General features: G+C 40.6%; 1 protein-coding gene across 2 annotated transcripts; it reads right to left on the minus strand.

Annotated features, from left to right (window-relative positions):
* Positions 1-374: 374 nt before the first annotated feature.
* Positions 375-23,003, minus strand: b3gnt2b (UDP-GlcNAc:betaGal beta-1,3-N-acetylglucosaminyltransferase 2b). Of its 2 annotated transcripts, none has more exons than XM_041948176.1 (3): positions 22,839-23,003; positions 11,326-11,408; positions 375-5,083 (listed from the first exon to the last, which is right to left on the minus strand). In XM_041948176.1, exon 3 carries the CDS (start codon positions 5,056-5,058, stop codon positions 3,868-3,870), a length of 1,191 nt encoding a protein of 396 aa, XP_041804110.1. In that variant the 5' UTR covers positions 5,059-5,083; positions 11,326-11,408; positions 22,839-23,003; the 3' UTR covers positions 375-3,867. The 2 variants fall into 2 exon arrangements, with proteins under 2 accessions (XP_041804110.1, XP_041804109.1); XM_041948175.1 differs by having other exon boundaries at positions 11,326-11,487.
* Positions 23,004-23,878: the final 875 nt, after the last annotated feature.

Below are 23,878 nucleotides of genomic sequence, written 5' to 3' on the forward strand. Positions count from 1 at the left end.
AATGTTGGAAATGACTGGTTTAGTAGCGACTAAGTGATCTTACACATAAAAAAGGGTGAAGTTTCTGCAATATTTTTAAAGGTTTTATGTTTATCTGACACTAGCTGGACTGTACCGCTGCAGTAATGTTCATCCTACAGAGCCCAAAACAATGTGAAGGCTTCAACTTAAAGAGGACACACTGAAGCTGCACTGCAGCACAGAAACTACAACCTGTTGGATGACTACCATTAAAGAGTAAGAAAAGCAAAAATTAAATCATCATTCATTAAAATACTTCAATGTATATTAATATATTTCTACTCAGGGATGCACACTGACTTTATACTTCACATAATTTATTTGTATTACAGTAATAATGCATAGAACAGATATACAAAAACAGCAAAATATAACTTTATTGAAATAATCAAGTCATCTCGGTATTAAAAAAGCGATCACGCTTGATGTGGCTGAAAGATAATCTTGAACATACAGTACATACAAACAACAGGCACACATTCGATAATCATCTCTGACTAGTGCATGTGTTTTAACACAGTAATGACAGGCTTGTGAAATACATGTGAACACGGGGTTAACGCAGCAATGTACAGTGAAGAAAATGATTTAATGGCTTATGAAAGTGAGGATTCATCCCACAATGACTCACTATTTTTTGAGAATTTTCTCGCTTTTGTCACATGACAACTCCTTCTTGCTCTGATTAGATTTTATTGGATATTTTCCCTCTGGTTGTCATGTTAATTTTACTGGAATCTTTTCCCCCATCATGTTGACCGGTTCACTGACCTGTGTATTACAATCCTGAAGCTCGAGTGTTACAGTGACATTTCACTGCATATTGATGGTTAAGAAGATGTTTTTCTATACCAACTAGCTTACTGTTCTGCCCTGAAAACACCAGCATGTACAGAAGCTCAGAAAATGACACATCCTGGCTACTGACACCAGACCAGAGCAACACTGAGTGTCAAAACACACAGCTAAGTTGTGCGTCTAAAAGAAACAGGAAAAGGTCCTTCAAAGGAAGCTGTGAAGCAAAATTACAAAATGATGCGCAGTGAAGGATAAAGAGCCGTCTAGAAAACATTAAGACAGACAAATCAGGCTGTAATCAGACAGAAATAACAATCATAACACAAGTGATGATGACTTTTTAAAGCATGTAAACATTTCAATTTTGTGCAGCGAGAACAGAATGTAATCTATTATTGGTGAGTGAGTAGTGGGAAACACAGTAAAGGTGTTGAGGACACATGACCCAAAGAACAAGTGATGCTTAAATATGTCAGAAGGATGAAATAACCTCTGTTTGGTCCTTGTCTCCCATTTAGTCTCCTTTCTTTTAAGTGTTCATTTTATCCTACATGGAGACAGATGGAGTCTGAGGGTAATTAAAATAGTGTCCAGTGAGTCGGTCATCCCAGAAGAAATGTACAAACTTAACCTTTAAGAACCTCACTGTGATTGTCTGTTTGTCTTGTGTGACAAACCCCAAACTATCTGACACCAATGTAGGATAAAAGCAATCAGAAAAAGGATGTATGAACGTCACACAGCAGTGACATTGCCATGAAGTTGCCATAACTGGAGATTTGGAATATGTGAAGCGGCAAAGGCCGACATCATGAACTGATGGTTAAAACATGAAAGCATAAATGAGGTCTACAGTTTTGGGTTACGCAGTCGTCAGTGTCTGTATGAAGTGGAGTCTTGCAAGCTGAAGTTTATCTTCCTGACCAGCAGGGGGAGCTCTAACAGAGGCATAGGAGCATCGCCTTTCTTCTCTCAGGTCAGAGGTGCAACAACCAAGGTCAGGGTCAATCTAAACATCTTACTGTAACCAACATATTTTCAGTGTGGACTTCTGTGACACTGTGTGAATACTGAAGAAAAATCCACTGAAATCAGTTAAATGAATCAAAGTGGATAGACCCTAAACCTGGCTACAGATATACATTCATGTTACGTGCTTCTCTGAACAGGGTTAGAGAGGAACAAAGAGCGTCTCCCTCTCTGTAGTCATCTAACTCTCTGAGACTCTCAACATGTTTCAAGTGACTGTGTCTCACGTACAGCTCAAACAACATTAGCATGCAAAGCAAATACGTCCTGCACCTCTCTTATAGAGTGAGTGAAAGACACAGCATTTGTGCTAAAGCCATACAGTAGTGAGCTGAGCACTAACCTTCAAATAATAATAATAATAATAATAAGGCTTTCATTCCAAAATGAATTATCCACCGATTTAAACATTCACCATCAAACAAGTAACGGAAAGAAAGTAAAACAACTTGCTGATTATATCTGGAGCTACAAATTACCACAAGTTCTTAAAGGTTCTCATGGCTGCATCGTCCCATAACAGGAAGTTCAGACAATAAGAAATCATCTCCCAAAATTGATGTGCAGCATTGTGAAATGAAGCCTTTGTAAAGATCAGCAAACATTGCAGAGCCAATCTGTCAAGTAAGGAAAGCTTGGACATGATGTTTCACCACGTTCCACCTGTGTTTTAAAGCGTTTCTTGACTCGGATTCACTGACATCACCGTAAAGCAACATTTAACAGCACTGGACAGCTGCACACACACTCATGAGGTGAGTTATAGGCGAGTACTTTAGACAGAAGCTCTACTCAGGCAGCCTGAAATAACAGATCTCTGAACATGCACTTCAGGCTTCCATGAGTGCTTTTTCTCTTTGTGTAAGGTGAGAACCTGAAGCGTAATCATACAGCATTTGGATTTCTCCATCCATGTCAAAACCAAGCCCAGACCTGCTGAGCTGTGCAGACCTGGACTTGTGTTCCTCCCATTTCCTGAAAGCAAAGTGTGTATTCACTCCACCAACCACCCCATTTCAAAGCTCTATAGTGATTTGAAGTTTTGTTGTAAGATAACAAATCTACCAGTTAAAAAATGACACATAGCACAAACGATAGGAAACAGAGACTCTCATGAATTAAATAAAGAGCAAGACCTAAAGATTTGAATGAAACGGAGGAAGTTAAAACAAACTCCTTTTCAAGACTGAATAATGGTTTGTATGTAAATGATTAATGAATGTAAAGGACCAAATACAGACGGTGAACAAAACATGAGTTGCTCCAAGTCTTTATGAGTAGAAATTGGTTGAGTTTAAGAGAGTTACAAGTAAATACTTTAGGGAGTGTAGATAGGAGTAGCAGCACAAACTAAGCCTCCAGCAACAATTACTAGGAAGTGTTCACCAGGAAGCACTTTTAAAGCTAGCAGCAATAAACTGCTGCATGTGGGAACCAACAAAACAGTGAAGTTCAAGAGGTTCGCTCTCATTTTCTTTTGAAATGTTGAGACACTGAAGCGTACATGTTTCAATTAGCTGACATGTTTTCTTTTTCCCTGGACACAACAAAGAGAGTCCCAGGTGGACACATCCCATTTCTTAGTTTCCTTATTTATATAATACAGCATTGAGACACTCCATCACAGAGCTGACACACAGTGTTAAAGCATTATAAAGGCCATATAAATAGTTGTGATATAAATATGTGCACGCAGAGAAAGACTCGGTCACTTTAGGTGAAGCTCAATCGACAGTAAAGCAGGGTTAACTCGTTCTATGGAACTCTGACATCAAGTCAAAATACTATGGTGGCCATTTTGAACAACGTGTCCTTCCTCATTTTCAGAGGTGCAATGCATCAATTCCTCCAAGCAGAGGCTCCAACTGACCATTACATTAATATCTGAACTTAAAGCTGCCAACTTTAACTCATAACCCTGTTCAAAATAAAATATTTGTCACTTTGACATTTTGGGAACAACCTCAAAATGTCCTCTTCTCTAGGGCAGTTGGTCCCAGACTGCCTGCTGCAGAGCCGTCACTGGCAGTTCAGGGAAGGACTACTGAGCCAGGCCCAGATCTGGATCATCTCCTGTGGGGTTCTCGGGTGAACGAGCATTAAACTCTTGTAGGCGCAGGGGTTTGACCTGTACTTCTCCTCTATGTTAAAGGTCCTGAAGCCTTTGTGCTTCTCGGGGGCCAGCCCTAGCTTCCTAAGACACATCCCTGTGTAGACATCATCTATCGGGTAGAGCGCTACATGTTGGGACACATTGTGCAGGCGAGCAGCGATGTCACCAGAGTAAAGGTACCCGCCTCCTCCTGCATATGGAGGGTACGTCCCGATGTACATGCTCTCTGGGATGAAGTATTTGACTTTCTTGTCTCGGTGTGGCCCCGCGTTGGTGATCACGTCACCCACGAACAGGTCCCTGGCTTTGGGCTCCGAGAGGCCCTTAAGGAAGTCCAGGATGCGGTAGGTGTTGACAAAGACGTCGTCGTCGCCTTTGAAGATGAAGCGAGCGCTGGGGCAGCGAGTCTGAATCCATTCCAGGAACAGAACTTCTTTGACAGTCAAGTTGAAGAATGAATCGCGGTAATCCCACTGGATGATGTCTTTATGGCGAGTGCTCTCATAGTGCAGCATCTCGGACAGATCAGGGTGGTTATCCCCAGCTGTTGCGTTGCCGAGAAGGAAGATAGTAACTACTGTTTCATTGGCTATAACTCCCGCCCTTCCCCAGGACTGACGGATGGCCTGGCGGCGGTCGAAGTGTGGTGCTAGAGATTTGACAGCCAGAAGCAGGAACGGCGGCTCCTTACAGATATCAGGCTGGTCCACCATGATCGGGTAGGAGCGGCAGTGCATGTAAAGCAGGAAGTCCTTGAAGCGGTTTGGTAGAGAGTTGTAGTCTTTCACCTGAGTGGTAACCCTGATGTTAGGCTGGCAGGGGTCAGAGGTCAAACTGGTGTTGTTAAGCCAATCAGGCATGTCTGTGGTGCTGTTAGCCACCAGGACGGGATTGTTCTGAAGGTCCAGAATCTGCTGCTGGCGGTTACAGTAAGCTGTGCTGGGAACCAGTTTGGCCCAAAAGGGTTTGGAAGGGATTTGGACCTTGGAACGTCCATTTTTGTCTTGGCTGCTGTGTCTGGAGATGAGGATGAAGATGAAGAGGTTGACCATCATCACCGTCACCACAAGCTTCAGCCTCCTCCGCAGCAGCGCCATGACAGTGTGCTGCACCTGTCACCACCTGAGTGCACACACACAGAAAGAAATAGTTTTAGGAAGAGGAAAACAATTATTCACTAGCTGCACAAAACATCTGAGTGGACTGATAATCTTGTAGGACTTATTTCTTGTTTCTGGTGGACAATATGGACTTTTTACTGATGGGAAGGTATTAATATTGTATATAAAGTCTGGTCATTATGTTAAAGTGAAATCAGGATGCATCCCTCTCCAACTACACAAGGTTTACAGGGCTTTTTGTTCTCTGTCCTGTAAAAGCAGCTGCTGTCTCTCTTAGTTATTATCAATTTTGATATTGTTGCCTTTTTTCTTGTGCATATTATACACACTGCACACACGCAGTGTGTAATATTTAACAAAGGTCTGGGGGGCTTATGTTTGCCGAAAGCATCAATAAATAAGACAGTCTCACCAAAGCAAATGTCAGTGAAGCAGCAGATGAACTGAACAGACAAGCCACCAAATGAATGTTGACTGTAATGTGGTACTGCAGGTTGTCAAGGTAGAGCAGGACAGTACATTCATTCATGCCATGTAAAAGATAACTGTTTAACAAGACGCATAAATCTTTCTGCGGGGCCACCAATCAGTTAATTATTGTAACCTGTTGCTCCAGAGATTTACAACTCAAAAAGTGAACAGATCTTTGGCAACAATCAATACAGTAATTACAGATGTCAGCATGTACACCTGATTCCAGCATAAACATATAGTCACTCTGATCATTCTGTCACTTTTTACCAAGTTGGCCTATAAAGTAAAGAAAGTAAAAGTGACTTTATAGGAACTACCACAGCCACAGCGATGGACTACAGCTGAATGAAATACTGTAGAAAACATGTTTGTAATACATCTTTCATGCAACAAAGACTTTTAAAAGAGAGGCTTGACTTGATAAGAAGTCCTGGTGGAAAAACCTATTGATTTCTCGTGGCAATGATCATGTGCTTTCCATTTCAGGGAAAACAAGATAGCGATCACTATTTTTTATGGCAAGTTATGGGTGGCACAATGGTGAAGTGTAGTTTTACCAGTTCCCTCTTTGCTGTAAAGGAACTGGTGGAAAAGGAAGATATTTTAAGCACAACACCACTCTGATACAAAAGTCACATGAAGATGCTCGAGCGTTTCATATAAAGCTGCTGGGGGAAACTTCAGAAGAAATGAAATATCTGGAAATCCTAATCAAATTTCCACTCATTCTAATTTTACCACCATCATTAATGTGTAGCAGCTCTCTGCTTCAGGCGTGGATCAAACGTACAGGACTCACTTGTTAGGAGTCAGTGGCACGTTCCTGGAAACTCGCACTTGCATGGAAACATTAGATGTATTGTTACACAACTGATCCCTGTAAAGCTCTATCCCTGTTTGCTGCTGTGTAGAGGGAGATCAGAGGTCAGGCTCAGTTAATGAATTGCATCCCAAGAACTGACTAACTGAGTGGTTAGTGCTCAGGTGCTGTGAAAAACAAGAGCTAGTGTCTCTCTCAAATACACTTCAGAAGGGTGGTGCTTGCCAGAAGGGCTTAAACCTGTTAACCCCAAGTTAAAATCGCAAATCCTCTCCTATCAGCTATTGTTGCCCAACTAAATCTCTTTGGGTTTCAGGCTCTGTGGGTTTCAGCCTTCACAAAGGTGAGCAAAGTTACTTTCATGCATTCAATTGTGTTTAGTGAGTGAGACCAATGATATGCCTGTTTCATTATCATTAAAGCCTGCAACATTTAAATAATTATACAGTCAAAGTTCCACCAAACTGGTGAAATTCTGTCCACTTGGTTTTGATGTGCACGTTTTTTGGTAATTGTGGCGCACCCCCTGGGTCAGGCTCAAAATGCTACACTGGGCCTATTCCCTAACAAGCCCTGAAGCTTGATACTCAGATTTTAAGATGATTGGACAAAGCCCCACCCTTTGTGAAGCTGATAGGTCATAAAAAATAAATAAATAAATAAATAAATAAGATACCAACAAGCTTTATGAAACTTTTGGTTGGTCCAATAATGACCCACAAACTACTTGGTAGCAATTGGACCTGCAGTTTAGGAGACGACATTAATTTTTTTGTCTATCAAAGAACAGTACCGCTGCCTGTAGGGGGCGTGGACAGGCTTTCTCACACAGAGCTTGTCCAATTACAAGTCAACTGGACTTTTGTGTGAGTGGTGTGGCCTTTACAAAATTGTAGCTTTGGACCTTAGTAACAGCGCCACCGTCTGGCTGATTGGGCACATGTTTCTTGGGAAGCATTTGCACTTTACTTCCAGTTATCGTTCCAGCTTTCATCTCATTCCAGCATAAGCCAAAGAATAATAATAAGAACACCAAATCAGCACAAACTTAATACAGTTCTACACCTTCGGGATGTGAACCCTTATTAGACTATTATCCGCTATAAAAAAGGTCAGCTTGAGGTCATGTAAGATAATCCTGTAACAAAGCATCTAATAAGCCTGGAAACAGCCGTTATGTCAGCAGCATGTTGCAGTTATATTACAAATGACTATGTGCCTTTTGTTTGCTGATAATGACCTGCTGTTTACTTTATTAGCATTATAATGGCCAGGACAATTCAATAGGTAACTGAGGATGTATGGTAACCATAGTCGTGGTCCTGTTAGGCAAGCACCAGTCAAACAAAGAAAAAAAAAAAGAAAGAATTGAGGACAGCATGGGAGTTGTGGTTTCGAACAGACAATGCAGCCTTTCAGGAGGGTTGAATCTGCCTCAGGTTTCCGCTTTGGCAGGACAACAAATCCTCTTTGATAACATTCTCTTTGCCATGCCTCACTTTCTTTTCTTTTTCTGAAAATGTCTGTACTGAATATGTTTTCTCCTCACTTCCTGGGCCTCTCATTCCCTGTTATTTCCTCCTTGTTGTGCTTGCCAGCAGGGCAGCCACATCCGCTGTACATCTGCTTGAGCCACTGTAGAGCTTTCACATGTTATTGACGAGTCACTGATTTAATTTTTCTGGTGTTACTAACTTTCTTCGCCCAATTATCAGAAAATAATCACCCAAATTATCCATGATAATTAAAATTACTTATTTTTGTGCACTATTCAGATAGCTGGTAGCAGAGAGGAGACAGTGAACAAGGAGAGAGAGAAGAGAGATCACATGCAATAACGCTCTCCAGCCAAAATGGTGACCATATGCTCAATGTCTTAAACCCCTAGGCTTCAAAAACAAACTGATGAATGGATGATAAATGGAAATAAGCATGCAGCCTTTGCTCCGAAACTGAGCCAACAGGCCAGAGGGTAAGCACTAAAACCAAACGTCTCAGCATCTGGGAGATATTATCGTTATTTGGGGACAGTATATTTGTGTTTACTTCAACTTGACCCTTTTGGTGAAATCCTCATCAGAAAACGAGACTACAGCCATGTTAAGCATCTCTGTGAACAATACTTAGTGATAGATGCTAACATTACCATGCTAACATGCTCCCAATGACAATACTGATTTACCAATGTTTTTAGTGTTCACCATGTTCACCATCTTAGTTTAGGACAAGATTAGCAAATATTAGTGTTCTTACATTTGTTACTAGGCACTAAATGCAAAGTTAAGCTTAGGCTAATGGAAATATAATCAGTTACATACTATACTAATACTACATATTATACATCTGAGATGCTGTAACCAGCATTTCTCATTTTTGCTTTTTGCCCTCTTTCTGCTCACTTTGAGAGCTTGAAGTTGAGCCAACTCTACCTGACAAGCTAAAATGCTTAAGGGACACGTGCTTCGGTGGGTTTATCTTCCTGTGCACCGCTGCCTGCATCCTTCCTGCCTCTGTATCATGTTGCTCTCTCAGCCTCCTAGCAACAACACCACACTGCCACGGCCCTGTTTGCTCTCTTTCCTACTCCATTCCTTTGTTTACCCCCCCCTTTTTCCCCTCTGCCTCTCTTCTTCAGCCCCTCTGACTCTCTTCTTCTGTGCTTGTTCTCCTTCCTGCTTTCCCGAGAATTTTGCTCATATTTACGTAGAAACAGAGTGAAAGGCAAGTCACATCCCCACAGGATGATGACAGATAATCCTGAAGGAATATAAGTGCTATATTACTTACAAGGACAAGCACAGACATTGCCTTTTCTCTTCGGACCCCCTCCTTTCTCTCTCTTTTTTCTCATGGATAATTAAGCTTTCCTGTCCTCTGCCATCTCCATACAAACAAGGAGACTTCTGGGAAATGAGTGGGTGGGGGAAGGTGGGGAATTCTAAAGAAGGAAGCTAAAAACATGTTGACAAGACCACAGCTTCCGGACATCTAATTACCATGAGTAGTGTGAGGCTAAACACACACCTTCCTGTGTTAACCTGTTGAGTTTTCCCTTCAATATTCAAATGCTACCTGCATCTTTCTGCTTTGTTACTGCTGTGGGTTACACTTGTGATTGTCCACGTGCAAACTTTGAACCTATATGAATATACATATGAACAGTTGCAGATGGAGTGCACACACACACACATTTCACAAGAACAGACATACAGTTGAAAGCGTGGTCACACAGGAACACAGCATGTTGGTGCATCTGCTCAGGGGAACATCTCTGGCCAGATAACTGACTGACTGACTGGACTATAACTAACTGTTACTGTATGAGACTTGATACTGTATGTGTTAATGCATGATAATGATAATACATGACACAAAGCAGAGCAGAGCTTCCCCCTCTGAGTTTACCCATCAGTTTATTTACCTGTTAGCAAGTTTAGCATTACTGTGTGGGACCATTAGCATTGCTATTGTCATTCACAGTCTTATCAGAAACAAGTATTTACAGTGGCCAGTGGTGTTTTAAATGTCCTTTACCCATATATTAATTTGGCTGTGCTACTCTGTCTATATGCTGTTGGAGTAATAAGCAAATGCCTTATGTTAGTCAGTACAAACATGGCGGCTGTGGGGTTTTGAAGAGATCAAAGTGGTGACCTTCAGGTGACATGATGTCTTACCGGCCATCTATAGATCTACAGTCATACTAACCAACCACCCTACCTACCTACTGTGCATCCACAGTGTGTCCTTTTGAACATCCCATAGTTTCTTTCACTTCAAATCCACATAACTCACAGATAAATATGTTTTGAATAATTCAATCAAGAATGAACATCCTCTTTCAGACGTGTATTAGTTTAACTTCTATTTAATCCAATTACGAATTCAGCAGCCTCCTCATGCAGGCCGTGTGATACTGTGATGACAAACAGAATCTTGTGCGTAAGACAGACCTGTTTTAAACAATACTTCTTTGCACAATAGGCATTTGTTCTCCAAGTATGTAATCTTTGCCAACAAAAGCACATTTCTGCCTATGAACAGCTCTACTTCAGCAAAGAGAGACACTGCATGACAATAACATTAGTGTTAAATAAATGTTCATTTAAGTTGAGCAATTGTGTCTCATTTATTATTATTCAATTATTATTCAATTATTAGATTTTCTAAGATGCAAAACAACAACATGAAATCGGCATGACATACTGTTCATCAGTCACCCTACTCTCTTAATATCAGCATCGGCCATTGAAAAACTCATATTGGTCGCACACACACACAAAAAAAAACAGCTACCAATTTCAAGTGCAATGTGATTTTTTTTTTTAAACAATCAATCAACTGCTCTCCTGCAGTTTGTGCAGCTACATTAAAACATGGGCGGTGCAGGCACGAGCTTTGCAACAACAGTGGGTCCGATGGACTTTGATACTGGTTTCAGAATCACTGATCAGCACAGAAAGCAGTTCTGTGGCACACCGATTACATCTGGCAGTAATCTACTGGACAATTCCAGGCTATGTTTGACCACAGAGATCTCCACCTGATAAAAGGCACAATGAGGTGAGGAGTGTCTCCTGTGTGGGGGATGGGTGGGAGACAGCAAAAAACAATTGCAATGGCAGGTTACAAGGGTTGTGTGTGTCTGAATTTAAGTAGATCTATATGAGTTTCAATGTTCTGTTTGGACAAACTTAAATACCTCATTGTGGAGTCAGGTGTTCAATTGTTGATGAAATTAGGTGAAATCTGGACATTTTCTTCAACACACTGTTCCAAAGTTAATCAACAAAAAGACAAGAAAGAAGAAGAAAAAAATGCTGCAGACTAAAAGGTGTTTTTAAATGGAACATGATGTCTATGTATTCATGTGTGTCACTCCAGCTCACTGCCTGTAAAAGGAATGAACAATGTCTCTGAAGATGTGAGTGCACATTGCATGATCTTACCTGTGCAGGTTAGAGGGCTTCCTCAGCTTGTGTCTTCTTGGTGTAGCCTCTCAGGTCTCTTACCCCATACTTAGCTCCGCCCTCTGTGGAACAGCAGCCAATGAGAGATAAGGATCAGGAGGGGAGACAGGTGAGAGGGACGGGAGTGTAGGAGGGTTCCACCTGAAAACATACAAAAAAACTGGTTTGTTAACAGCTGAGAGAAGCTTGGCCTGAAGAAAATGACTAGACAAATATCGACACGAGGAGTTGTTTAAGTCATTCTGAAAGGATCTGAGCAAAAGCAGAGCGTGTGAACAACTTATCTTGTATTTGTAAGTGAAAGTCTGTGTTTTTAGGCGCCTTATAATCAGCGACTGGTGGTACCTGATGTGATTGGGCCATGGGGCTCACCTGTGGTGTCAGCGCATGACCAAGGTACAGCTGTAACTGTGTTAGACACGCAACTTTGTGGTGCTTAGTGTGTACTGTATATACATATAATAGAGCTGCAATGCTCAGCCAACAGAAAATTTATTTGCAACTATTTTGATAACTGAATGACTGTGGGTGTGGGTAACACAGGTTTACATGGCAGCTGTTAAAGCGACAACAAAAAAAACGACAAAAAGCTCAGTTTCAGTTTATCTACAGTAGATGTTTACCATTTTATAATCAGACTTTGAGCATTTACATGAGTAAATTTCCAGTATTAAGGTTTTGTCAGGAGAAAAAAAATGAACAGAGTTTGATTATATCAGATCCGATTTCATGCACATGTCTCCGCTGAAACTAAATTAAATCAACAAGCGGAACGGCTCGCGCTGACTAACATCACATTCATTCGTTTGTTTCATCCACCCATCCACCTCCCAAAACATGACTTCACAACAGTTTACAGAGAAGTGAGCAGGTGCCAGATGTCCAAAGGTACCACAATACAGAAAATACATTGAAGGAAGCAGAGCTGAGAAAGTCTCATTGTATATTATCTAAATTGCAGTTTCTCATTTCCACAATGTTAAAGAATCAGATTACTGCAGACATAAGGCTTGAGCCTGGTTACTTGCAAGCATGTAAATATCTGACTGACAGCTGAGCACATACAGGCACAGGTGTAATAAAGACAAGACCTCATGTTTTGCACAGGGGTAACATTCAAGACATGAAACAGATACTGACCCTACAAAGAATATATAATGTAGATCTTTCTCACAGCCTCGCTAGTGGAAAAACATGGGGAATTGTCCTTCCCACCACAGATACCAGAGGCTGCTTTAAAAGTTGTTGTCAGGGATTTTCATTAGTTTACAGAGACTTGTACCTGCCCATAGCATTTTCCCTCCTCTGGCTTACAGTTTTTTTTTGTGTCTGAGCTTCTTTTACTCGTGTAGGCATGCAGCTGCATGCACGACTGCTGTGCTCCATATCCATTGTTGAGGGATCTCAACATTCATCCTGGCATCATGGTTCCCTGCAGTTTTTTGAGAATAGTGTCCAGAACACTGCCCTCATGACCTCGGAGTGTGCAAGGTCCTGTTTAAACCTTGTATCACATCTACATCTATTTAGATTGTGTCTATATCCAGGTAAGAGTTGAATACATGTCTCAAATTAAAATGGCCATTTGTGAAACATTTATTTCATATTATGTGAAGGAAAAATGATAATAAAGACATTTCTTCTTAGTCACACTGCCGTACAGGAGGACTGCAGAGGCATTTCAGTGCCTCTCCTTGAGTGCAGACCTGGAAACCTTGTTTGAGCTGTTTGGAAACCCAACTGTTTTTTAAACTGCCCACTTGTGATCAAATCAAAACAAAATGCATTTTAATGCTGCATGTAAACAGGGTTGAAGCCAAATACAGACGGAAAAATAACATTAGCAGGGTACACACAATACGGGTAAACTCCCATGTCAAGCACGTACTTAAGCCTGACTGCAAACCAAGCATAAATAACCCTTTTGTATATTAGCCACGCTACTAACTGCTGCCAACATCATGTAAAACAGCAATGACTAATAACACCAACAGCAGGGTTGTGACACAAGCAGAATGTGACAAGCACCAAATAAGCGTACAAATTTGTCTTTGGTTGATAAATTAGTGAGGGTTAAACACGACCAACACATTGATAAATTCAGAAATAACTTCAATCTTTAGCTTTGGCCACACAGACTGATGTGGAGAGTGCCCTTTATACACACAACTGGGTTTGTTAAACATTAAAAGCAGTGGTTTTGCTGGTTAGATATGGGGGTTAGCAGGTAACGAGGCCACATCGCCTTTTATTGTGCGCCGTTAATGTACAAACTACCTAAAATATTCACTTAAAGATTATCCAACACCTCTAAGAAGAAGAGTTAATCAACATTGGAATGTCTCTGGTTTCTAAAGGTGCTCCCTAACTCTAATCTCAATATGAACTGTGTACTCTAGATTTATCTCTGTTTGTGCTTCTTCCTTCACAAAAGAAAAGTACTTCTTCGACTCTAACAGCCTGTTTGACTTGTTCAGAAACTTTCCAGCTTCAAGTCCTGGCTTTTATTTCTATTTTCAAATGACCCATTTCACATGCATCTTCCTAATATAATGCTGTCGTAGCACTAATCCTTTGTTTTACTACATAACAGAAAAGATATCCATGGACGCAAAATACGAAACCATAATGAGACCCAAGACTCAAGAGTCTGAGTATTGCTTGACCAGGGGTCGGCAACCTTTACCACTCAAAGAGCCATTTGGACCCGTTTCCCACAGTGAAGAAAACACTGAGAGCCACGAAACCCATTTGACATTTAAAATGAAATAACACTGCATACAACATTTTTTTGCCTTTATACTATGTATAAACAAACTATAATGTGTTGCATTTATGAAATCAATGAATGACTGCAGTGTGTGACACAAGGTCAGGTCAGCCACATCAGGTTTTTAAACAGACAGACAAGGTTAGAATGAAGATAGAGGGATGTCTGACCAACCAGACACGCGCAAGGAAAGCAGGACAATGATAAAGGCAAGTCCAAAGTTAAAATTTAATGTTGTGTGCTGAATAAAAATGCAGAACGTTTGTGGCAGTTCGGTTTAACCATTTGTCCATCCTCCACCTGACAAAAAGTCCTAACTTGGGTTGGGTATCAAGACCTGGCTCTGAATTCTAACAGGTTCCAATTTCTCTCCCAGCTACTGGACACTGTAACAAAATGGTTCCCTCATGAACACACTAGACCTCCCATGTCATGCAAAAAATGCATCTGCTTGAAATACGGTCAACATAAATATGTCCTACAAATTCGAAAATATAAAAACAAATATTTAGTCACACAAACAAAGCAGAATCATTATTCATATTTCAGCAGTGAAGATTACTGTCACCCCAATCATTGTGTTTAGAAGAGTATGTTACATGTAGAAGTCATTTCAGTTTATCTTCTGTTTCTTTTTAATTACTGTGCATCTCATTTCGTGTCTTTTCTGGATTATGTAAAGACTATGAATTGCCTTTGAGTATAAACTGTTGTATAACAATACACTTTTCTTGTCCCTCTTTTGAATTTTGTTGCATTTGTTTTTTTTTTGAGCACCACTTGGCCCAGGTCTGAAGAATATATGAGGATGTTTTGGCACGAGAGAATGTGGGCCTAATAGCAACATGGTGCAAAGACAGAGCGCCATAAATAGCCTGAGGACTGCAACGGAGAGAGTTGCTGTCTGAGCTGGAGTCTGCCCACCAAATATCGACAGTCAACACAAGTATTCACAAAGGGCGAAAGGTCCCACTTCAGCTATTACAGTTGGCCACAGACACGTGGGCTCGTCTGAGGATTACCTTGGCTTTTAAAACTGAAGTTTTAAAACTTCAGTCAACAAACAACAAGACACAAATATGATTTAAAAAGCAGTTTTTATCAAGGTCATAATTTACTCAACAAGCTTAAAAAATTGAGCACGAGTGTCTTTTTTCAGCATGATGGATATGTCTCTTTGAAATGAAAATATTCAGTTGCTATGGTGGCTCACTGATTGATTGTGGAGGTCAGGTTTGCGATGTGCCCACAGCAGAGAGATACAATATAACAACATGGTGGCTTGAGCCTGGGTCCCCGACCTGAAGCAGTGTGGCCAAAACAACCCAGGCCAGCCTGCTGAATTGTTCTTTTCCCTTAAGATCTTACTAAAATGATAATCCTCAAAATAAACAACAGGTCTTTCAAGCAAAGACAATGTTTCACAAAATGGTGGTGGAATAAAGAGAAACTTACGTCAGCTGACAATAATCCTTACATAAACACACACGCTCAAAATAGAAAGGAATTTCTAATTATCAACAAATACTTGTCACTCTGACTCCGCAAGCCAAAGGTCACTTCTCGCTATGGAGTGACTCCACTCACACTCAACGTAATCTAAACTTAAAAGACACGTGTATGTGTGTGTGTGTCCGTCCATGCCAATGCTCAGAAAATGTATCACACAACAAGCCAAGTTTAATCTTGACACATGACTCACAGTGTGGCCTGATGACCAAAGACACTGTGTACATATCTCAGGCTGCAATAATAATCATGTAGTATATACTGTCATGATTTTCCAAGATTCACAGCTGTACAGCAGTAATATACAACTAATAGCGCAATTAATGGCATTATATAGCAGCGTTGCATCCATGAATGTGGTGGCATTTAACTAAAAACCATTGATTCCCCTCCTAAACATGAAATTAAATATCCAGCTATTCATAATATTACCTACAACACCATCCCATCAGTTTATCATGTACATGTCTCCACCAGCTCCTGTGAAAAATATCTGGCTATTAAGCTGCTAACATTTTCACCAGCTAGTCGCTAACTTTGTGTGCCATCTGGTGCTGAGCACAGTGCTTTTCCTGAAAACAGAAGCTTGATGTGGCTGGAGATGGGCTTGAAGAGAGCGGTAAGAATGAACAAAACAAGGTAAAAGATGTTATAAATGTCTGTAGAGCTGAGGGGAACTGCAGATTCTAACAACGTTTTTTGTTTCTTTTTGGAATAATTATAAAGCAACTAATCTAAAAATGCCATCTAAATTTTGGAAGTCAAAATAATAATGTTTAAGTATATTCAGCCTTTCTGTGTGCTTTTTAGAAAGATAAAGCAAGTATCCAAGAATAAGAAAGACAGACTTCAGGCTTTACTCTTGGTGATTTTCTAAAGCCACTCATTTTATCCATTAAAGATGGACTGATAAAAGGCCTCACTGCAGCTGTGGTGAAAGCGGTTGTTCAGGCTTTGGAAACTGGCAAATTGCAACTAATGACAGTATTATTGCAGGAAGGCAAAGAGACTGTCAGAGAAACACAATCTCAGGGTAATACTGAGTACACATGAAAAAACAAAACAAAACAACCATCAAACAGATGGCAAAGCAGTCTAGGCAGGGAGTGTCAGTCAGGAAAACAACACAGACACAATGGCTTTGCTGCAACTAATGCTAATGGAGTTAGGAGGGCAACAGTCTCATTAAGCTGTTTAAGTGATGGAGAATTTTGACAATGCCCCAGACTAACCACACATATACACACATATATGTACGTGTAGCTCTACAAGCGAAGCGAGAGAAAGATAAACTTGTTTTGCTCTAGAATAATAATATTAATTATAATTATTATTATGAAATTGGTTGAGTTTTGCTTTTTAGCCCTGCAGTACAAAACATTAAGCACCTCCCAAACATCTGAAACTTTGTCAGCCATTGTTAAAAATCCACCCTTCTTCAGTTTTCCTGTTAATAATCTAAACACGCCACTATTTTACGTCATAACACTGAGCAAGCCACACACCCACCTCGCCCAGTACACTTCCCTTCTTCTTACATGACACAATGAGCTGCACACATGACCACATTTCAAAACAGGATACTCAAGTGTCTATATAGTGCAGCTTGCATCTATCCAATTGTTTGCCTGTAACTGTGCTTCATCTCAACTCAGGTCAAAATCACATTCAAATAATCAGATTACAATTTTTCATGTGCAGTAAATGTGTGTGTGTGTGTAATTAAGTAAAGGAGACAGTCATCATAACTCACACATAATGGAGCTGGGACCTTGGATAACCTTACAATATTGGAGCCTCTTCTGACTTCAAAAGGTCTGCCAATACTATAAATGGAGAGCCATTTGGGAACAAGTTAAGGAAGTCCGATTGGATCCTGTGCAAACGTTACAGAACTGGTATATCTGGCATTACATCTGGATTATGAAGTATGAACAGATAAGCATGTTGCACATCCCCAGAGACTGAGGGCAGGAAGAGGCGTATGGGACAGAGAGAGAGGAAGAACACAGACAATGGTGCAAAAAAAATTCAATCTACTAACAGACAGACTTTCTGACATAAGCAACAAGTATTTACTGTATTTCTGTACATGTTCAACAGTTTAACCTCGATTTCTACTAACTCGTGTTACATCAGCAAATTCTCTGTAAAGACAACTTTTAAGTGTCCGTTATTTCATTGCAAAGTTTCACTGAGGTACTGTTGGGCTTGTGAAACTGTTGGATGTCAAACTGGTTCCTCTGTGACTGTGTAGTATCCTTGTGAGTTTGTATGTGTAGCATTGACTGGTCACATGTCACCTTACTCCAAACAGTCATATCCTGTTGCCCAAGTTCTGAAGGCTGCCTGCTTAACCCAACTGTGACAGACAGGAGGGACAAAACTACCAGCCTTCAAACAAACAGGTGACAAATTTTTACTGTCAATAGGCATGTTTCCACTAGGGGATTTTAACGGCCAAAATGGTTGCAAAGTCATTTTCTATTGACCAACTAATTGATGAATCATTTCGGCTTGAGTTTAGCCACTGCTGGTCCAGCTGAGTGGAGGGGAAGAATCTGGTGGAGGGCAGTCTTTGGGTAATAGTAAACCATGTCAGTGTGCTGACAGTGCAAGCATGGAGAGTGACGAAAGTGTTATCTTGAAAGATTTGAACTTGCTAAGTGACTTCTACTGCATTTTATACATATGTGTGCATTGTATGGGTAGCTGAGAAGATATTTTATTTCTGAATATAATAATAAAAATAATAACAACAACAACAATAATAATACATTTAGTGTTTTCTATCTAATTTCTTTAATTTTTTAAACATTTTTTCTGTGTTTTACTGTTAAGTACATTGGGTATACCTCTGTATGAAACGTGCTATACAAATATAATTGACTTGACTTCTATAGCCAATTCTCCCTCATCAAATGTTCCGACTCCCAGAGCTAATCTGTCGTGACTGTACACTTGAAAAAGCACTGGGTTCCTAGTGTTGGTAAAAAATTAACACTAACAAGTGGGACTTCTCTTATGCAAACAGAAGAGAGTATCGGTGACAGTCCAAATTACAGGGGACAAACCTGCTGCATACTTGTCACACCTAAGAATGCATATGATGCAACAAATACAATCTGGTAAAATAGTGACGTGTTTTCATTGTTTTGAGTCTCTTTCAACACCCTCTGTATTGTAATGTAACAACTATGAGGTTTAAGTGCTGACCTTCAGTTTTAATGGTGTTCACACTTGGACTGAGTGAGCAATATATGATTTTTGGCCAGTTTCACAAACAATGCCCCACTTTTATGAGAATGCAGCAGAACAATGATCTCGATCATAAAAGGAGGGTGGACATTTTTTTAAATGGCCAAATTGTTGAATGCTCTTGCGAAGACGGTCTGCAGTGAAGGTCTGGTAGAGTCTGTGGGATGACGTTGATCACCCACAGACAGCGATATGCTCTAAATTTAAAGTTGAGAGTCACGTCTTTAACCTCATGGTGTGCTAGAATACAGAGCCAACACAACAAATATGTGTCACTGTCCTATATCTGTCTGAATGCACTTAGAATTGCTTGAGACCTTAGTTTGCTTAGTGTGCTGAATACATACAAGGTACCACTTACGTAAAGATTCCCTGTGTCATCATTAATACCTATAAGGAGTGTAGACCCACTGATGTATATACATACTCAGGAGCTACTGCTGTTGGCAAAATGTAGCATTATGGACTACTTGTGTCCATGCAGCAGTATATCCCTGTAAGCTGTTCTTAATGGATCTCGGAAAACAGAGGGAGCCAAGCACTTTAACAGCAGCACTTGGGTTTAGACTCCTTACAGGCATTATTAGTGATAAAAAGAAACAAAACCTGCCCTTTCAACCCTGGCTCTCTTTTGAGGATTAGGTGGAACTTGGCCAAGTCACTAAGTAGCTTCTCTTTTATTTTGTGCAGTCTTTCTGTCTCTTCACAGAACTAAAACAGTGGGTTTGGAGATCACAGACTGGCCAAAATGACATTATCAGAGTGATCCCTTCTGACTTCTGTACACTGCAGGGGTCAAAATCTGAGGAATCTTTAGCCAAAGGAGAAGTTATTGGACGGAGTAAGAAGGGGGGAGTATAGATGAATGAATGAATTATGAATAAGCCTATTTCACGTCATGGCAACTAACACATGAAGCCAGGAAACAGTGTATCATGAAGCAATTATTGCTACAGACTAATGTTGTCACAATACTAGTATAGACCAAAAATACTCAATAACTCTTTTGACACCATGGCAAAAAGAAGAAAAGGCCTTGGCATGCAAAAAAAGATTTTTTCCACTGAATGTACAGAGATGGAACCGATACCAATCTTCTTTGTAAGTTTGTTGTTAAAAAATGTGACAAACAAAAGCAGGGGCTCACAGTGCTGCTGGTCTGTGAGCGTTGCACCAGCGTTTACACAAGCTAGGCAAGGCTAGTGAGTCAAATGGGAGTATTTCTGCTCTGGGTGCCCACCAATGCTGGCAGAAACTGAGTTATTATGCTGAGTTTCATGTTTTTATCAACAGCCGGTGCTGCTGGCAACACAGGGCATGAAAATTCCTTCAAAGATTAATCAACAGAAACAATCACTATTACAGGAACACTGGAGCTGGTTGACTACAGAGTATTTCTCTAAACCAGTGTGATGTCTGTATATAGCCAGCTGTGTAATAATTTTTCATTTGCTTGTGTAATTGCTATTATGCATGTAGGCTGAGTTAACAAGGGGATGTATATTATTTTATTGTAACTTTCCCATCTGCTCTTCTGTAGACCCGTTCCTGTTGCCCTGTACAGTAAATGTACAGACAATGGCTGCTTTGTTTGCAGATTTGTTAGGAGAGCTTACTTAAAGTTGGGTAAGATAAAGAGCTTAGCCTAACAGGCAGGTAAACACATTCACTCTGTAGACTAGTTTGGTCTGAGGCATCATTGGAAAACAAGATGGATGCAAGGCAAAATAGTACTATTCGGGACTGTGTGAAAGTCTCTTCAAACAGGACAGTGCTGATTTCTGTGTCAACATGAATGACGACAATATGGTTATAGTACAGACCTGATGGGATGTCCCCATAATTAGCAGTACCGTTGGGAATCTCCCAGTCTCCCATTTGGGATGCGCTAAAATTACTGACCTTGAAATGAGAGAAGCACTGATGACTGGAGAAAGAATGTCTGGAATAGTAATGAGGAGGGGCATACATAGCGATGGGTAAAGAAAATGGCCTGTATGTAAACAGTCACAGGTTTGGCTTACTCAACAGGTGAATGCACACAGCGTGGCGGTCAAAGAGTCCTTAAGCAGGAAACTGGAGCTCATACCTGCTCACTGAGTGCAACTGAGACCATCAGCCAAAAAAAAAAGTCTGAATGGCAAAAGGGCCTTTAGATGACCCGAGACTTAGTTAAACCATTTGGCCAACACAAAATGACCTTTTCTGTATTCAATGGAAAGAAAAAATACAATACAGCACCAGTTGCTTTGTTTGTGCACTGGGATCTTGAAATAAAGAACAAAACAAAAAACAGACCTCTATCTCTATCTCATTTGACACACAAAATGAGCAACAATGCAGATCTCTTAAAACCAACCTCTAAAATTGCTCTTGCAGTCACACACAAATACATACAAACATGTAATTTTAACACCCGTCAAAAGACCCACATATGTACATTCTGTAAATACTGTTCTGTATTAGGCTTCTTGTCTGCCAAACTGCCAACCATGCAGGCCAGGAATGAGATGCAGAACAAACAGATTAGCTGCATCCGAGAGTCAAAGGAAAATACTTGAGTCATTATCACGACAACAACCTGGCAAGCAGAACAGGAAGCTGTAAATGCACCAACATATGAATCCAAGATAATACATAGCTACGATTTGGGATTTGTGATGGAAAAAGACCCAAAATACCAAACAAGCAAGTCATTTTCTATATCAGAAAATAACAAATCAGACCAAAATCAATCTGGAAAGGCAAAGGTTATTTGTTTCTTAGTTTTGTTGTCATTTGTTTCATAATGTTCACTGTCTGGTCATAATTGAGCAGCAAGAAAGACTGTTGCCCTAGTCTGGACGAGGTGTACTCATCCAAAGTGTGGTTTGGACTTCTCTGTCTAAACATGGCAGGGCTACAGAGCTGACACACACACACATCTGTGCACCAACTCTGGAAAATGTTGCTCATGTGATTAAAAACTTTTATCTTGGAAAGTACACATGGCATCAGAGGGATAGCGAGAAAGAGCAAGAAAAGAGGGCAGGATAGGAAGCTCTCTGTCCAGGTCGGTCCAGGTTAAAAATGCAAAAGATGGCCAGCGGGCAGACGAAAACTCTGCTTCAGAATGTGTTCTCTCTGTTATCTCAAATCAAATATTAGTTTCAAGTCAGCCATTTGTTTGTGAATGTGTGTCTAGGTTTCAGGTATATTTGGCACTTAGTGTGGTGAACTATGTGTTTAAACTGACCAGAGCAGCAACTAATAATTATTTTTTAGAGCTGCAGCGATTAATCGATTCACGTTATCAGATATATTACATTAATCGGCAACTATTTTGATAACTGATCATTCAGTTTGAGTATTTTTTTAAGGAAAAAAAGTTTTTTCGATTACAGTAGTTTAATATACTTGATAATTGTGGAAAACATCTGCCTCAATTTGTGACGACTTCAAACTCCCTGTTTTGTCCATAATCCTGAAGATATTCAACTTACTCTAAATTTTTCTGACACAAAACACAGAAAAGCTGCAAGTTTTCACCTTTGTGAAGCAGAACGAAGTGAATGTTTGCTATTTTGGCTTTGAAAAATGTCTTTAATTGATCATCAGAATTGCAGATTAACTTTCCATCGATCCACTATTCCATTTCCACTCGCTTCAGCTCCAGACCTCACCGTAGGTTAGGACGACGCTGTACCTGCTTTAATACTGATGTCGCGTATCGTATTTCCCCCATAGGACTTTTATCTTGGGTCTTAATCTTGAGTTTTCAGAGTTTTGGTAATCTTCTTAATGAGATATAAGAATTATAAACACATATCCCTGTTCCTTCAACACATATGTACTCTTACATGTAGTCTCGGCTAACTCACAGGAGAGGTTAGCTAGCTCACTTATCGACGCCTGTGATTTGAATATAGTTAACCTTTACAGTCAGAAAAGTCCTCCGGGCATCGGGTGAACTTACTTGTTTTCAGCCGTCCTCGTCAGCCCAAAGTCACCCCAACAACGGCGGAAAAGTTAATAAATCCATGTGTGTTTTTCGGCGGCTAAACGTCGTCTTTTCACCGTAAGTTGGTGATGTTTTCACTCCGCCGACAGCTGAAGACCACTGCCGAACAGCACTTCTTCTTTCAACGGTTTCAACGGTATGACGCTGGGCTGCTCTTCTGGGCGGAGCCACGCGCACTAACGCACACCCATACACGCGCGCGCGCACGCACGCACACATTTACAAAGAGGGGCGCGTCAGTGTAATATTATATTTAATCAATGTGGTCACCTGACTAGCAGAAACTGGTTTAGGTGGCCTCGCTTCATAACGTTGAGCTCAGGGTAGGCCATACTGCCATTGTGAGCTACATTTCATACATGTTTTCTTTAAAAACAGCTCCGTATATGGAGCCCGAAACAGTGTCAAGGTGACCCAATGGGACACACTTGAAACTACCCTCTCTTACCAACTTATGGTGCTTTCAGTTGGTAAACGCTTAAAGCTGGGGTAAGTAACAGTGGAAAAGCTGTGTTGGAAAGTGCCTTCTACGTATATATACAAACGGTATGTGGACCTACTGCATTTTGCCTATTAAATGAAAGACAAAGTACACCATCACCAGCAGAGTGACTGATAGATGCGGTTGTTTGTGTTCACATGTGATTTGAAGAAGCACAAAAAATTAGGATTAAAGTCTGTATACTTTACCAAAAAGCTGAGGAGGAGGCCACTGAGGTGAGCAGCTGAGCAAGTGAAAAGAGCCAGGATGATGATGATGAGGTGCTATCTTTGTGTTTGTCTCTGATGAAGTGCATTATCTTATAAAGATTACCCCAAGCAGCACTTAACTTAATTATGATGGAAAACAAACATACGTTACAGTTGGATAGAAATGTCGTCAACTGGGTTGGCTGCAGTGGTCTCTGAGTGGTCTGAGAGCATGACTGGACGGCTGGATAGTTAGCTACCCTCACAATTTTTCACAGGCAGGCCTGCAACAGCCACAGGCAGGC

Source organism: Chelmon rostratus, chromosome 11, assembly GCF_017976325.1.
Source record: "Chelmon rostratus isolate fCheRos1 chromosome 11, fCheRos1.pri, whole genome shotgun sequence".
Classification (NCBI taxonomy): Eukaryota; Metazoa; Chordata; class Actinopteri; order Chaetodontiformes; family Chaetodontidae; genus Chelmon; species Chelmon rostratus.

Bases quoted from the DNA above. Each gene is read 5' to 3' on its own strand.
- b3gnt2b (XM_041948176.1), bottom strand. From the start codon at position 5,058: ATGGCGCTGCTGCGGAGGAGGCTGAAGCTTGTGGTGACGGTGATGATG.